Source organism: Montipora foliosa, chromosome 1 (assembly GCF_036669935.1).
Source record: "Montipora foliosa isolate CH-2021 chromosome 1, ASM3666993v2, whole genome shotgun sequence".
NCBI classification, from domain to species: Eukaryota; Metazoa; Cnidaria; class Anthozoa; order Scleractinia; family Acroporidae; genus Montipora; species Montipora foliosa.
The window spans coordinates 66755069-66770867 of NC_090869.1; the positions used below are offsets into that span (position 1 = coordinate 66755069).

The window sequence follows — 15799 nt, forward strand, 5'->3', positions numbered from 1 at the left end:
TCTAAACAAAATTAAAGGAAAATTATCCAATCTTAACTCTTTCTCTCCGAAAATGGCTACTTGCAAATTTTATTATATATATCTCAGATAGTATGCAAGCTCTGATTGGCTAAATAATCGCGCTGGATTCTACAGGACAGCCCACTGTGCGACCCGGTAAAGAATTCTCTAGTTTTTTTCGTTCATTTATGTTCGTGCTTAGGCCATTAATCAACAGGAAAAAACTTGGTGGGTAACTTACAGTATGGACCTCGAACTCGTTTAGTACATGTAAGAGGTATTTACTGTCCAATGCCAGATGATTATGCTCATTGATGGGGAACCCCTCAGAAATGAAAGAGTTAACTTTGTTTCTTTGCATGTACATGTACAGGGGAACAGTGATCAATGGTGTTCAGACTTATTAAAGGCCTCAGAGGAATTTCTTTCCCAAGTTACACTGAAGCAAGACTTTGTCAATGAGGAACTTCTAACCAGACACTTATTTACTGTAGGGGAGGTGGCACAGGTTTGTAGCTCTGTTGCACTTTGTGGCTCAAGTTTTTAGTTTTGGTATTTTGATGTATGGCGGCTGTATCATCATGAATTTGCCCGCCTGAATTTGATACAACCCTCATGGTGTCAAAAATAACCAGTTAAAATTATTGTTCATAGACAGGAAATTTATTAGGCTATTTGCAATTTCTTTAGCAATTACAATGTTATTTTTGTTTCCTTCCTTTGTGTTACAGCTTGCACCAACCAAAACTACAGAACGACTCTTCATGTTTGTGGAATCTTTGTTAATGTCACACAATAACAAAAAAGGTTGGTTTCCAGAAGATATGCTGTGCTTGGGAGTGGCTCTACTCTATATATGAGTCATTCAACTGTCTATGTGGATGAATACATAGCTTCATCAAAAAGACATTGTTTTTGTTTTGCTTTGTTTTTTTTGTTTTTTTTTTAGATCTTTAATCACTTTTATCAACATTGACAAATATATTACAAGGTCCATCTTGGATGATCAGAAGATTTACATGTAGTAGATTGCATGGGCAAACTAAATTATTGAGCCATGGTTCATTTATGAAATCCCACCCTTCCCAAAAAATCTACTTGAGTCTTCTTTCTATTCCTTGAAATTAATGTGAGATTCTTACTTGTCTTGAACTTACAATGTCATCTTTTCAATGCTAAAAATGTTACTTTGTGAATGACATTCTTTTGTTTGTCTGCTAACTGGAATCATGCTAGTGATAACAAAGAAGTATTTCTTTCATAACATGTCTTCAGGGTTTATTGTGCTCTGTCTTTATAACAGGTACATTATTTTTGTGTCATAGCACTTCCTCATAATTCATAATGCATTGCTTTAGATCCTCTTCAGATGTTGAATCTGTCACCACCAGTAAAGGCTCATGCATTTGTCACCCTTGGTAAGTCATGAGTGCCTTTTCCAAATGTCCATTCTAAGCAATAAAATTTAGACCTTAACTTTGTTATAGCAACTTGCCGTCAAACAAGGTGAATATCACTCGCAGACTGCATCTCAGTGCGTGTGCTCCAAAGTTCACTCAGCTTTCCATCCATTCGTGGTGGGCAAAATAATTACCAGCATTACTGTGGACAAGTTGTGCATGCAATGGGATTGGAGTAGCACCTACCTATGGCGTACGTTATGGTAGAAGCTAAAGAAAATGCAGCCTTTAGGTTGCCTTCAACTTTGTTTGGCCTCTTGTCTTGTCTTAATTAACTCAAAGACAGTCATGCGAAAATTATTCTTCCATTTGGAAAGAGCATAACTGTGAGAGACTTGGTGAGATCTGAATAGGTCTTCACAGGCACCAATTATTAAATTGTGATCTCACCTCAGCATGAGTGTGTCCTTTTCTAGAATGTCTGTTAGTTGCATGATGTCCAAGTACTGTGAAACTTACAGGGTTCCCAGAGCTGCGAGTGAAAAAATTCACATTGGGATGGTAAAAAGGAGTATTTTTTGAAAGCGCAAAATAATGGCAACAAAGGTGGGAGCCCATTACCCTGTTGACTGTTTATATATGTACCTAGAGAGATAAACTGGGTATTTACCAGGAAACTATAGGTGGTATCACATCTTAACCTGTAGACCTCCAGAAATGAAGTTTGGTTCCTTTCAGCCACACCCCTTACCAATAAAGTGCTGGAGAGTGATTAGGCACATTTTGGACCAATATGGATTTGAACTTCTATGAACTTGTAGGAAAACTGTGTCTTCAGAATGAGAACCTTGCCAAGCAATGTATCGCTGCTTTAGCCAGAGAACTGGAAACCTCAAATGATCCAGCGATAAGGAATAATGTCATTATTGTCATGTGTGACTTGTGTGTGAGGTGAGTGTCTACCTAAGATGTATTCTCCATGTTCCGTAGTTGTTGTCAATGTAGTGTTGAGCCAATTTTCTTGTTAAGTCTGATGTGTGCAGTGCAAAGATAGCACCAGCCAAACATTCAGTTGTGAGCAAGGAGAAATGGGGCATTGCACTTCTCAAAGAAAGAAAAAAATGGACAGTGTACCCTTCTTTATTCCCTGTATCACATTAATGAGAATGTCATGTACGTCACCTTTTACAACTCATTAATAATTCATAATGGGAAAATTTTTATTAATCAAGATCTGTATATTTGATACAGATTTCTCTTCATTGACATAAATGTATCTTTCGATTTTCCCTGTTAATTAATGTCTTCAATCACCAAAAATACCTCGTGTACATTAACACTTAATGCTGAGGTTTAATAAGTCATATGCATTATGAGATGCAGATATCTGTATCACATGTACAAACTTGAGACTTCGCCTGAACCTATTTACAGGGCCACGCCTAGTGGGAGGAGAGCAGGAAGAAGGGCACTTGTCCCCCATTTCATTTACTTAGATGTGAGATACATGTATGGGTTAGTTTTTAGTATCATAGGTCTCATTCAATTCATGGACTGAAAGTTAGAAAGATCAGTGCAGTTAGATTAAGCAAGATAATTATAACAAAGTTAGATATATTCTGAAATCGTTCCAGTCACCTCTCACAGGACAGACATAACTTGAACTTGCAATTGGCCAGCTCTCAGTTTGCTTGATAGCTCACTTGGTAGAGCAGTGCAGTGCAATTGTATGGCCTTGGGTCAAATCCCATTTGAGTTTGGATTTTTGCAAGCTTCAATCGGCGACAAAATTATTTGAGACACTTTGCTATAAACAGAGGACACTGGTAATGGAACTTTTATTGTTTTCAAAGAAAAAGAGTCCAAAAAAATTTTTTGCGGGAACCCCTTCCCCTTCCCCCCTAATCCCTTTTGTACCGCTGTTGTTGTTAAGAGACTTAGGCAACAGAAAATAAAACAACATTGTCCGGGGGGTGAGGGGGAGGGGGGCATGTTCGAACTGAGCTTGAAATATCCCCTAAAGGATAAGAGTGCCTCAACAATTATGACGCCGATTGTTGCTTGCAACTGCCTAAGTTTCTTATCCAACTGGGATGATCTGTCTAACGTCATTCCTGTTCCGCAGCTCAATTCAACTCTGTTAAATTATTTTTTTTGTCAGGTACACCAGCCTTGTTGATCGCTATATTCCAAACATTGCTGCTTGTCTAAAAGACAATGCTCCTCTTGTAAGGAGACAGACGCTTACTCTTCTAACACACCTCCTTCAGGTACTGTACAGCGAAAAGAGAAAATGTGACATTTAATTAACTGAATGGGTTGTAATGATCATGATTTCTTTTGGATCATGTTTTGAAAAGGGGATGTCAGTCTATATAGCTGATAACATATTAGCTGACACTTGATGGATCAGTGGTGAGAGCACTCGCCTCCCACCAATGTGGCCCGGGTTCGATTTCCAGACTCGGCGTCATATGTGGGTTGAGTTTTTTGGTTCTGTTCTCTACACCGAGAGGTTTTTCTCCTGTTACTCCGGTTTTCCCCTCTCCTCAAAAACCCAAATTTGATTTGATTTGCATTAACTTGTTAATTTCATTGAATTTAGAGTTTCCCCTATTAGTGCTACAGCACTAGAAGATTAGACACTTAAATAAAGTTCCTTTCCTTTCCTTTTTCTTTCCATCATATTCAGAAGTGAAAAACTATTTGTTGAACTATCATTGAGTATAGAACTGTTGTCAAGTGATTTCCTATGTTTGGCTACCCAATTTAGTATCAGCTTACTTTCAGTTGACCTATGAACCTTGCATCTGTCACTTGCAGGGTTGTCTTGGTTATCTGCTGCAATGGGTTGTGGGACCAGGTACCCTCGGCTTCTCAGGCACCTCCCCCACACCCATACCGTGTTGACAAGTTTAATTGTGTGCACATTTATTTCTGTCCAATTAGAGTTAAATCAAGCACTGTATCGTTATTAGTATGATTCAAATATATTTTTTTAGTCAGTAAGGATTGACATATTATCATTATTTGTATCCATGTTTTCTTTTTACTAGGAAGATTTCGTAAAGTGGAAGGGTGCTCTATTTTACCGGTTTATCACAACACTTGTTGATAAAGACCCAGAGATATGGAAGTTTGGTTTGTTGATTTTTGTCTCATGGTGATTTCTGAATGAATTTGATAGCATATTTATTAAATATTCTCAAGGGATAAGTTGCACTCATGAGCCCAATTTACTTGATGTCGACAAGACTGCAAAAGTGCCTTATTCTGCATTAGCAGACTTACCAACGATTTAGTATTATTCTTAATAATTTTTTTTCAGTATGCAAAATATTAATCACTGTGACAGCAATTACCGGTAACCATTTTTTCTTTGTTTGCATCTCTCAAAAAATATTGATCCAAAATTTTCCTGCATTTTTCTACAGCTGATTTCTGCCTTGTCCATCTTCTTCTGTCTCGGCATCCTGGCATGCTGTATCAACACTTTGTTGAATGTGTCTTCCATTTTAACTCTTTTGAAAAGCACAAAGGTATTTGCTGTTTTCATTGTAAAATTTCTTGTTTGTGGAATTGCACGTTCTGATATAAACGCTGAAGTGTAATAAGGGGCAGCATCAGAGGCAACATCATTATTTCTTTCTTTTCTTCTTTTAGTTTACAACAAGTTTCCTCAGACAGATAGGGAAAAGAAACTGTTTTCCTTAAAGGGAGGTCAAAATGCCAGGTACGTGTGCATATAAATCACCATTAACTCTTGGTCAAATCTATTGTGGTTTTACTCATACCTGAAATTTCCTTAAATTTCTAAATCAAAATGAAACACCTTTAAGTCCTTCAAAATGACATTTTTGGCATCACAAATTTAAGGCTTGTGATTGTTGCCCACATCATGCAACTGTGTAGGTATGTACCGGTACTTTATTTGCTAATACCCAAAACAGTGCAAAGCAAGTCATGCACACCCCCTTCAAGAAGGTAGATGGCCACACCATCCCTCCAATAGTTTAAGGTTCTTTTTTTTTTGTCAGATATCTTACTCAGTCTGGTGTTTCCTTGTTCTTTCCAGCAAACGGCTCAAAATTTATCAGTTTATGCTTTCTCACATGGGTGATGAGGATAGGTTTAACCTCACTGGAAAGCTCTGTCAAGAGGTTTGCTTTCAGTTCATATTTTTCATATACAAAAGTAAAATTATAAATAATCATTTTTGTTTAAATTAAGAACAGCCCAGCCCAGTCAAGCAAAGTCCAAATTCTGTTGCCTTCAGGGACTGCAAGGCAGGAATATGAGCGTCATTTCTGCAATGTAGGAATACGAGTTTTTACAATTTACCAGTCAGAGTGAACAGCGGCTTATAATGTTCCCAGCTCAGAAATGTCAAAGAACCCTTCTCCCTTTTCAATGTTGCAATCAGATGTATCGGTGAAAATCAACATTGAAGGGAAAAATGGAAGAAATGGTGCTCTGCAGTGTTACAAAATGATCATTTTTAGCTTAAGGACTGTAGGATAGTCCATTAATTTATTTTGATAACTTGCATGAAAATCCTTCTAGATGATACAGATAGCCAGGAGGAGTTGCCATTATCTCTAGCTTTGCGTCCCTTCCGCCCTCAATTGGCATGCCTGCCAAGCATGCAATATTACGTCAAAATGACCTGTGATCACTAGCTACTATTTGTGGGATTAATTCTTCAGTTTTCATGGCAAGTCATTTACTAAACTTAAGCTTTTTGTTTTCTCCTCTCTTAGATTCTTGGTAGTTTTACCGATGCTACTGTTGAGCTGGATCAAGAGTCAGCGGCTGTCTTAAAAGATGCTTTGCTGATTTTAAGTAGCAAGGTAATGATATTGTCAACTCAACACTTGTTAAATATTTTTCGTAATATTGTGGTATGTCTCTATCTGTACTGACACCCAGCTTGAGGTTCCTCACTTTGCAACATGTTCAGGATTCATAATGAACAATGTGACCATGCCAGAATGCCTTTTCAGGGAAAGGTTTTGTTTTTCTCACTCCAAAGGCTGGACAATTTGATGTTCATAGAATAGTCTTTCTGCGAGACAATCCTAAGTTGTTTTTGTTTTTCCAGAATATAAAGCTTTCATCAATGAAAGCCAAGGTAGCTGAAGAACTGGCTGATGAGGGTGATGTTGCAGGAGCTGCCATTGCACAAGCTAGAAACAAGTTCCTCACTCAGGCAAATAATGATTTAGTTTAATTATGCTGTTCCATTTCTACTATGGAAAGGGGACTAAATTGTCAGTCCTTGATCCTTTTGATAGGTTAGCAGTACACATATTCTTTATCCTCTTTCTCATACTTGGCTATAGCTGATCAATAATTATACATGTGTATAGGCAATAGTTTGGGTTTGTTAATATGCAAAGGAGTAAGGATTGTATAAAGAAATAAAAATGTATAAACTTTAAACTTTATTAACAAAATAATCAATTTGTAGATTGAAGGGGGCCCAACCTAAAGAAAAAAAAAGGGGTTTTACAAGAATCTATAGATACACTATGAAAACGATACGATGAGAATTAAACAATACAATAATTTCATTTAGGAGATACACGGTAAGTTCATTATGAATGATGGCAGGAGGCAGTGTGGCCCAGTGGTTAGGGTGCTTGCCTTGAGATCTGGAGATTCCGGGTTCAAGACCTGTCTGACCACTCGTTGAATTTGATCCTGGTAGTCCCTGGTTCAACTTCTCGGCTGCACTTGTAAATAGCCAACTGGTTTGCCTCCAGCCAGTTGGGATTCTTAACAGTTGTTGTTGTTGTTATTCTGTTCCGTCATTTTGTTGTGATTCATTGGCCCTGAAAAGCCCCTATAGATGGAGAGCAGTCAATGAACTACATTTGTATGTATGTATGTATGTATGTATGGATGTATGTATGTATGTATTTATTGATTTATTTATTCATGAAGAGAATATGGATTATAGCAAAATAGAAAGAAAGTGGAGGTACTAGTAATAATCCACAGACACAGGCATTAATTTGCCTGAAGAGCGAAACTAAGCCTGACAGTAAATATTTCTGCAAATCTGCAATCATTCTATCATTAAACTGATGTAAATTATTTTGATTATTTTTAATTAACAGGTGGTGAAAAAAAACATGATTGAAAATATCATACCAATTATCATTGAGCTAAAGCATATGGTAAGATATTGGGAAATAATGCAAACAAGGGACACAACAAAACAATCAGAAGGAGTGCAGTTTCCTTAGAAGACTTTCATCATTGCAATTTGATATTGAAACCCTGTGCTGCTTTTCTGTTCTTTTCCCCTTTTCTTAATGCAAATGCAATTTTAACAAAGTTTAACGACTAAGAAACTGCTAGTAATAAAACTGGATTGTTAGACACTTTTTATGTCAGCACGTTCACAGAGCTCCTTACATTGTGTAACGTAGTAGTGGTTAGAGTGCCAGGATTCTGTTTTGGGGAAGTTGCTTCTTTTTTGTCCTCTCTCTCCCTCTCTTTGCCTTCATGCCCTTTCTTTCACTTCTCTTGCACATCTAATCATGTGTGGTCTCATGACACTTTTGCCTCTTTTTCCCAGGTTCAATCAATTCCCATCTGACTCCAGCTCAGGCCACATGTGGGTCTACTCTTACCTTAGGGGTAGAGGGTATCACATATTATGGTGTAGTGGTTAGAAACAGGTGTGTTCACCACCCTGGCCCTTGTTCGATAATTATTAGTATTGCTGGTCTGAGAAGGACCTAAGTATTTTTGGGAGCAGGGTTGGTGCGGTGCAGAGAGCACTTGCCTTCCAACTATGTGTTGTGCAATCAATTTCCAGACTCAAGGCCATTTGAGTCATTGGTTTTTCCCTTCACATCAGTTTTTACTAATGTTATATTTATTTGATTAGCCTTGATTTGCAATATCCCCAATTATTAAAAGAGCAGTAGTGCTGATGCTATGTAAACTCGTGACTTGTCTCCATTTTGATAATGTGTAAATGGAACCTATAAATGACTATGTTTGGGCACTGGTGACTTGGAGTCAGGAACTGTCCGCAAAACTGATGATCAAGGGTCTGTAGTCGCAGGGAAGTCCTTTGTACCGTATGTGATCACCAAGAGTTGCCTTTTAGATCATTATACTGTCAGGCTGATGCAGTTGGTAGTGTTTAAGTCTTTGTTACGTTGTTTCACAGCTTGAGAAAAAGCATTCTCCACTACTTAGAGACCTCATGTCCTGCTTAAAGGAAGTGATGAAAGATTACAGATCTGAAGTCCAGGATGTGCTATCTGCAGACCGGCAGTTAGCCAATGAGATTGAGTTTGATCTGAAAAGATTTGAGGAACAACAGAAGGAAATAGTGGAAGAACAAAGGAGAAAACAATCCACCCCTCGGGATTCTCTCCAGGTATGGTCATTAATAATGATTATAAGTATAGGAAATCATATGAAGGCGAGTGCATTTTGTGATTTATAGGTTCGAGTGATATTTTGGAAGTTCCAGCTTGTGCAATTTTAGAACTTTCAAAGCATTACGAGTGACCATGAGCAAGTTCATACAATTTTTTATTTATTACTGTATAAAATTATACTCAACAAAATCACTCTATTGCTTTGTTTCCATAGCAACTTCTATGTTGCCCTCTTTTACCTCTTTTGCACTCTATAACCTAAATTTTATTTTATGCATTTGTCATTGATAATTCGGAAATGCGATATTTTGTTGAGTATATACCGGTAATTATGAAGAGTCATACTGAACAGTCATTTTGTTCAGACTGGCAACCAAATCATTCTCCTCCATAATTTGGTTTAGCGGTCAAATTCTTGACAAGTTGTTTTCAATGAAGTAAGCATTTTTGCGATGATAACTTGGGGATACTAAGAAAAAATCCAAGTGCGACTTTGCAGTAGTCATTAACCTACCATTATTCTGATTATACTCTTTCGGATGCTTTACCACTGAGCTGTAGGAAAATCATGGCAGCAAGGCTATGAAAAACTACATCCAGTGGCCTGAAAACCTAAACTAAAAACATAAACTAAGCATAAGTGTCAAAATGCAGCTAAAAGCTTCAAAATAGAAGTCCCCTCCCCCCAAATCGATGTTGAAATAGATCAGGAAATGTCTGTTATTCAGATTACTGCAACTAAGAAAACCAACTTAAAAGGATGAGTGTCCTGAGACGGTTTGCACTGATTGCAGGTTGAGACGACAATAATAATAATAATTATTATTATTATTATTATTATTATTATTATTAAGTTGTTTGTTGGAAAATAGTTTTAAAATAAAAATTGTGACGAGAAACCAACGTTTCGACGCATCCTGCGTCATTCAGACTCGCTGAAGGCAAAAATTTTCAATTAGGCTGAACAATACGGACATCTCCCTAGAGGATTGTACAAACTTTAAATTTATTCATTTCTGACTTTTTTCTAACCTACCTTGAAATGACGCAGGATGCATCGAAACGTTGGTTTCTCATCACAATGTTTATTTTATAATTATTATTATTATTATTATTATCCAGCTACGGTTGAAATTGTTGGGTTACTGCATTATTGAAATGAAGTAGATGACAAATGGTAACCCTGGTTAATGAAATGATGAAGTTCTTTTCATTTAGAAAATTAGGCAATAGAGGTTTTGCATGACAGCCATGTTGCATGGCAGGAACAATGAAAATGTTTTGCATTAGAAAGAACATTTGTTCCCATGGGAAAAAGAATCTATTGTTCCTGCCATGAAACATGGCTGCCGTGCAAAACCTCTATACACTAGCAATATTGCTGGCAGATTCATTTACAAGGTGGATATACATCAGAGAAATTAACAACATGGGACGGTCGTACATGTAGACCCCATTGTTGGTTCTTAAGTGTCCCAGTGCTTGTTGTCCAGGTTATGTGATACCAGGCTGGTAGTTTCTCTTATTTTCTGTGGACCATTTGCATATATCATTACGGAAGCAACACTTTCTTCTACCGGTATGTTATGTTTAAATACCCTTATTGCATGTCCAAGTGGTGAATTGAAATTGTAAATTTGTGAGCAGCATGTTCATTATTTCATAGATCGCATCCACATCATCTCAGCCATCAGGAAGCACACCACCTGTCCAAGCTGTGGAGTTTGTTACACCACAGCTGCGTGGTGCAACTCCCTCACCTAAAAGTGGTAGGGAAAGCCCTATACTTCTATCATGTATACCAGTATTTTCAAAGCATAGATCTCCCTTTTGTGGCTACTCCCATGTAAAGGAAAAGCCACTTTGTCATTGTATCAGCATTTCTTTCATTGTCCACGAGTGGCATTTTTGTGATTGGTTTTGTCAATAAGTCACACTTAGGATCCTGGCTCTCTCTTTTCTTCTCTGGTATGTGGTGGACTTGTTCAGAACCAATATCCACAAGCAAATATGATAGAATGATAAGTGATGGACTTTGAATAACTTTTCTGTGGCAGTATAGGCACATGCAATCATTAACTGTGGTCCTGTTTTTTTATAAAAACGAGATTCAAGAGAGTTCTTTTGCTCGTCATGTAAAACAAATCTCACCACAGCAACATTAGTTTTCAAAGTCAATAGCAGTTCATTTTGGTGATGAAGGTTATGAATATTGTAGATTTGGCCACAATTTACTGGTTTTTGGATGATGTTTTGTCAGTCCAATAATATTATTTACAGTAATGATCATTTTCTTGATTTGAGAGCAGCTTGCCATGTCTCTCCCCTGGATGGTGCTCTCAGAAAATTGCAAATTAGTCGACGGCATACCTTGGCAGGCAGTGCACAAAACCAGATTCCTCTGACAAATGGAAAGACGTCAAACCTCCAGGTTTTGGTCAGTCCTCTTCAAGGCAAAAGACGCCATACTCTTGTTGCTGCAGCGATCTTGCGTTCTGCCTGCAAAACTGTGGACCAAGTTCAAAATGTTACTGAACAACGTGGAAGAAGCAGAAGTACCACTCAGGTAGAAGATCCTGAGGACGATGGTGCTGCGGCTATCTCAGAGGGACCTGAAATACGGACACCATTGAAGCCAGTTAATGTTAGAGTCTCTCAAAAGGAAAATGAAGATCGTGCAGCAAGTACACCAGCGGGTAATGAATCTTATGCTCTAGGGTGTTTCATGAGTCTAGTTGAATGATCTATCCATAGTGGTCTGTGCTGTAATTTTATTTGTTTGTTTGTTTGTTTTTTTGTGAGTGGGGGTCTAATTTAGGAGAATAGTCCTTTTTTTTCCTTGGCCGGTGACCTTAAGTTTACTATTCTGACTTGGTGAGGTGGTGCTTTTGTGTATGCTAAGAGTTCCTTTAGGTTTAGTTCCTTTAAAAATTTACCTATGACAGGTAGCAATCTATTATATAATAAACAAATCAAAGGCAATTTGTGTTGTTTAGTTTGAAGTCTTGTCCATTTGGACACTGAGCCAAACCGCCACCTTGAGTACACATTTTGGTCCAAGCATTATGCTGTACATTAATAAATTTGCCATATGCACAAAATAGCAAGGGGAAGCCCAGTGGTTAGAATTCAACTTCTAATGCTTTGTACATTATTCAACTGAAGATGACAGAAGTTTCTGTCGAAGCATGTCTTATAAACTTAAAAGTTTTGTTGTTTTCTTTAAATTTCTGACTTGCCTGCTAATATCAAGATCCTTTAGTTTTCATTCATATGTAAAATAGAACTAATTACCATCACAAAAACTTCGCACTTTTTAAGACTCGCTTTGAAGAGGAGGCAGACATGAACTCGGAAATAGCCTATTAGATGCATGTCCAGTTTTGATATCTAAAAGGAAGTATACATTAATTCTACCTATTTTCAACATTAAGGTACGTGTTAGTGTTTGCTGTAGGTTTAGGTAAGCTAGCTGTTAATCTTTCTTTGATCAGCAGGGTTTAGGGGATCTTTGAGATGTTAATTGCCTGTATTCCGAGACATGAGTGATGTTGAATTTGGGGAGACAAGCAAGGAACACTTGACATGTTATCAAAATTGGTGTGCATTTAATTTCATGCAATTCTAGACCTATCTAAAGCTACCTGCAGCTGATTGTTGATATGTTAATTTTTTTGTTTTCAGGTGAAAGAAGTCATTTGTTAAGGATTTCATTTTTTGAGACAAACCGCAATGCAGCAGTACCTCCGTCTCCAATACCAACATCACTGCCGATTAGAGTTTATCCAAAAGACAAAGGTTGGTCTATTATTTTAAATACTTCTTAATCAATGGTGTTTACTCAAGTAATGCATTGGACCACTCAAACACTGAGTGACCATGAAGTCCTTGATTTCCACACTCCTGTTTCTATTAAGGATCTTTTATATAGACAGGACTGTGAGATTTTAGATGCTATTGAGTCTGTAGATAACCATCTGCTAGGCTCGTATTTACCACCAAAAAAGGAGAATAAATATAATCTGTGTAAAAAAACGTGTGCCCGCCCCAAGGTTAATACCAAATGATCTATAGACCACTTTCATAAATGGCGACCAATTTAATATTCTATTGTCTTTATGTCAATTGGACCTACTGCCCTCATTTTGGTTAACCTAATTATTCTTTTGAATGTTGCACATCACAGCGAGCCTAGAAAGGGTTATTAGCATTAAAACCAAAGAATATTAATTTTTTTTTTGGGCCACCATTATGACAAAGGTTTATTGACATCTTATGTAAATAGACTAATTTTTAAACACAAGATAATGTAGTTTTCTACATAGTTTTTATATCATGCATATGAGGCTTAATATAATTTAGGCTAAGTTAAAACCCAACCAATGCAGTGGTGTTGCCTGGGATTCTTGGGGGGGTTCCAGGGAGGTTTGCAGGGGCATTGCCATGTGCTTTGGCTTGAGTTGCTTTTTCGCTTGCTTGCTTCTTGACCCTCCCTCCCATATTTTGGGGTAAGTATATATACTCCACACACTGGTTTCTCTCAGTGATGTGTTGACGGGTGCCTGGGAGGTGGACTGTGGCTCGGTTGCCATGGTGACCTCCTTGCTGCTGAGGAGAGTGCTGTCTCCTCCATTGCTACCTTTACGGCACCTACCCTCCAAAATATTGGCGTGGTGTTTTAATTGTAGTTTAACTAGTTTAATTTAAGGGTAGATTTTTATCCAGTTCATAGGTGATTAGAATGTACTTTTATCTTTTGGCAATAAAGATCATTAGTATATACTCACTCAGTGATCTTGGTGTTTCAAGCAATCTGTTTGGTTCGCTATCTCGGAGTAATTGAGCATTCTTCACTCCCTATGGAGTGAATAATGCATGATCCAAACAAAACGAAATGGCTGGCGTAAACTCACCACCATTTCTGAATCGGAAATATTGAGAATGCAATGTTTTTCAAATAAACTATCTATCTATCTATCTGAGCCAGCCATTGTAAATTCCAGAATGGTGTCTCGTGGGATGAAAACACTTGAAGAACATCATGAAGAATTCCATAAGCCTAAGTGTAAACTTCTTGCTTGCAACAACAAGGTTGATGCCACTATCAGGATCATTTTAATGGGCCAGGGTTATCATGACTCTTGTTGTCTACTTGCATGAGAAGCAGATTTTTGGATTCACCTAGTTTCTCCCAATGTTCATCACCCATTTATCAGTACAGATGTGATTGAGAAGGGAAAGAAAACACCCCTTTGTTGACACTGATCAATTCAGCTGGCATCTCATTTTGTGCACTTGTTTATTATTTTTATCTAACTGTAGTTAAAAGTCACTTGCATCATTTTGTTTTTTAGAAACCCCACCAAGTTGGATAGAAGGAAGTGACACTCAAGGAAATGGTGTCAATGAACACAAAGGAAAGGAACAAATAATCTGTATGATGTCACCTGAACAAAAGTATGTTCAATCTGGCAAAGTATAGTTAAGTTAAAAAAATATTTATGCCAGAAATTAAAGCCAATGACCCTTACAAGCAATGAGAGCTGCCATGTGGCTATGGTTTTAGTGGTATAAAGCAGTACATTGATTCAGTGTGAATCTCCATAACATGCTGATGTCAGGCTAAAGCTCTGATCAACCGGTAAACCAGTCTGCAGAACTTAGACTTGGTCTGTCTACTCCGCTTTGCTGTTTTGGATCTATGTACCTGCAGCACATTCCCAGTTTTTATCCATGGGTATCCCTCTGGTTTGGTTTGGTTTGGTTGGTGCTACTGAATGGTCTCTCTGAGGGTATTAGCCCTTTCCCACCCAGGGGTGACACTGACATGTTTTACCCTGTCCAAGCCAGACAATTTTAATGACCCAAAAACTGCGTTTGCTATCATTACCCTGTCAAAGTTTTAAGCGTTCGCTTTAAGAAGATTGTTTAGCTAGTTTAACCCATTGACTCCCAGGGGTTCCCCATTGACGAGTAAAATCGTCTGGCGTTAGACAGAGTAAAATCTCTTTTAATTCTCACTTCGAGGAATCAATGGGTCAATGGAGGGGTGTTTTTGACTGGTTAACCCATTCACTCCTCAGTCACGCCAAGACACCCACAGTTGACAAGTAAAATCCTGTAGCTGCACTATTATGTTAAGTCTCACTCCCATAAGTCAAAGGGGCTAAAAAAGTTATTTATCAGTCTGTCATAACTAACTTTAAAATCTTGAGAGCACTAAGTGGAGGAAAGGAATTATGGCTCAGTTACCTAAGAATGCATTGCACATGTATATAGCCTGCATAGCAAGCGTTCCTTTTCGACAAAAATAGCTTCGAAACGATTTTCCGCAAACTGGCCGCGCGGAAGTTGGGGCAAGAGACTGAGGGAACGCTTGCAAGAAGACCCCCTATTCCCTCAGTCTCTTGCCCCAACTTTCATGCGGCCAGTTTGCAGAAAATCGGTTCGAAGCTCCTCTGTCGAACAGGAACGCTTGCTACGCAGGCTAACATGTATATGTTCACATACACATGTATGACTGGAGATTTCAGACTATCTAACTCATGTCTTCCAAAGTTGATATGCTGCATTCTTAATTGAGTGAGTCATTGGCGTCATTCTCCCATTGAGCCGGCTACAGGTCAGTTATGAACGTGAGAAATGGTGGACTGTACAATCCAAAGCCAGTAAAAATTGATTCTCAAAATTTTGCCCATCACATATTTAAGCAAACGAACTTATAATTTGAAGAAGAAGGAAAAGTGAAATTTTAATCTTTGTGACACTGCTATATTTATGACTACCGATAATGCTGTATTATTCTGATGTATGTGCAAGCTGTCATGCTCAACATTGTCTCATTCAGCTTTCTGGCTTCTAACCAAGCTGGGAAAGTTATGGAACGTTACAAAATTAATTTTGTAAAATTATTGTGGTATTCCACTTAAAACAGGCATCCCAAACCCAGGAAATGGAACATCAAATCTCCAGTGAGTACTTTTAATGGATTCA

At 38.0% G+C, this 15799-nt stretch overlaps 1 protein-coding gene across 2 annotated transcripts in view; it reads left to right on the forward strand.

Moving 5' to 3' along the window:
- LOC138005683 (condensin-2 complex subunit D3-L-like) overlaps positions 1-15799 on the forward strand; it is a 43784-nt gene that overhangs the window by 26074 nt on the left and 1911 nt on the right. For both annotated transcript variants that reach the window (XM_068851875.1, XM_068851882.1), the window contains exons 26-43: positions 374-508; positions 732-807; positions 1359-1418; positions 2222-2351; positions 3562-3670; positions 4457-4541; positions 4835-4939; positions 5064-5133; positions 5476-5560; positions 6161-6250; positions 6502-6609; positions 7523-7582; positions 8590-8802; positions 10473-10575; positions 11116-11502; positions 12491-12604; positions 14161-14263; positions 15741-15777. In XM_068851875.1, coding sequence (XP_068707976.1) covers positions 374-508; positions 732-807; positions 1359-1418; positions 2222-2351; positions 3562-3670; positions 4457-4541; positions 4835-4939; positions 5064-5133; positions 5476-5560; positions 6161-6250; positions 6502-6609; positions 7523-7582; positions 8590-8802; positions 10473-10575; positions 11116-11502; positions 12491-12604; positions 14161-14263; positions 15741-15777 — 2070 coding nt within the window. The remainder of the gene's footprint in view (positions 1-373; positions 509-731; positions 808-1358; positions 1419-2221; positions 2352-3561; positions 3671-4456; positions 4542-4834; positions 4940-5063; positions 5134-5475; positions 5561-6160; positions 6251-6501; positions 6610-7522; positions 7583-8589; positions 8803-10472; positions 10576-11115; positions 11503-12490; positions 12605-14160; positions 14264-15740; positions 15778-15799) is intronic.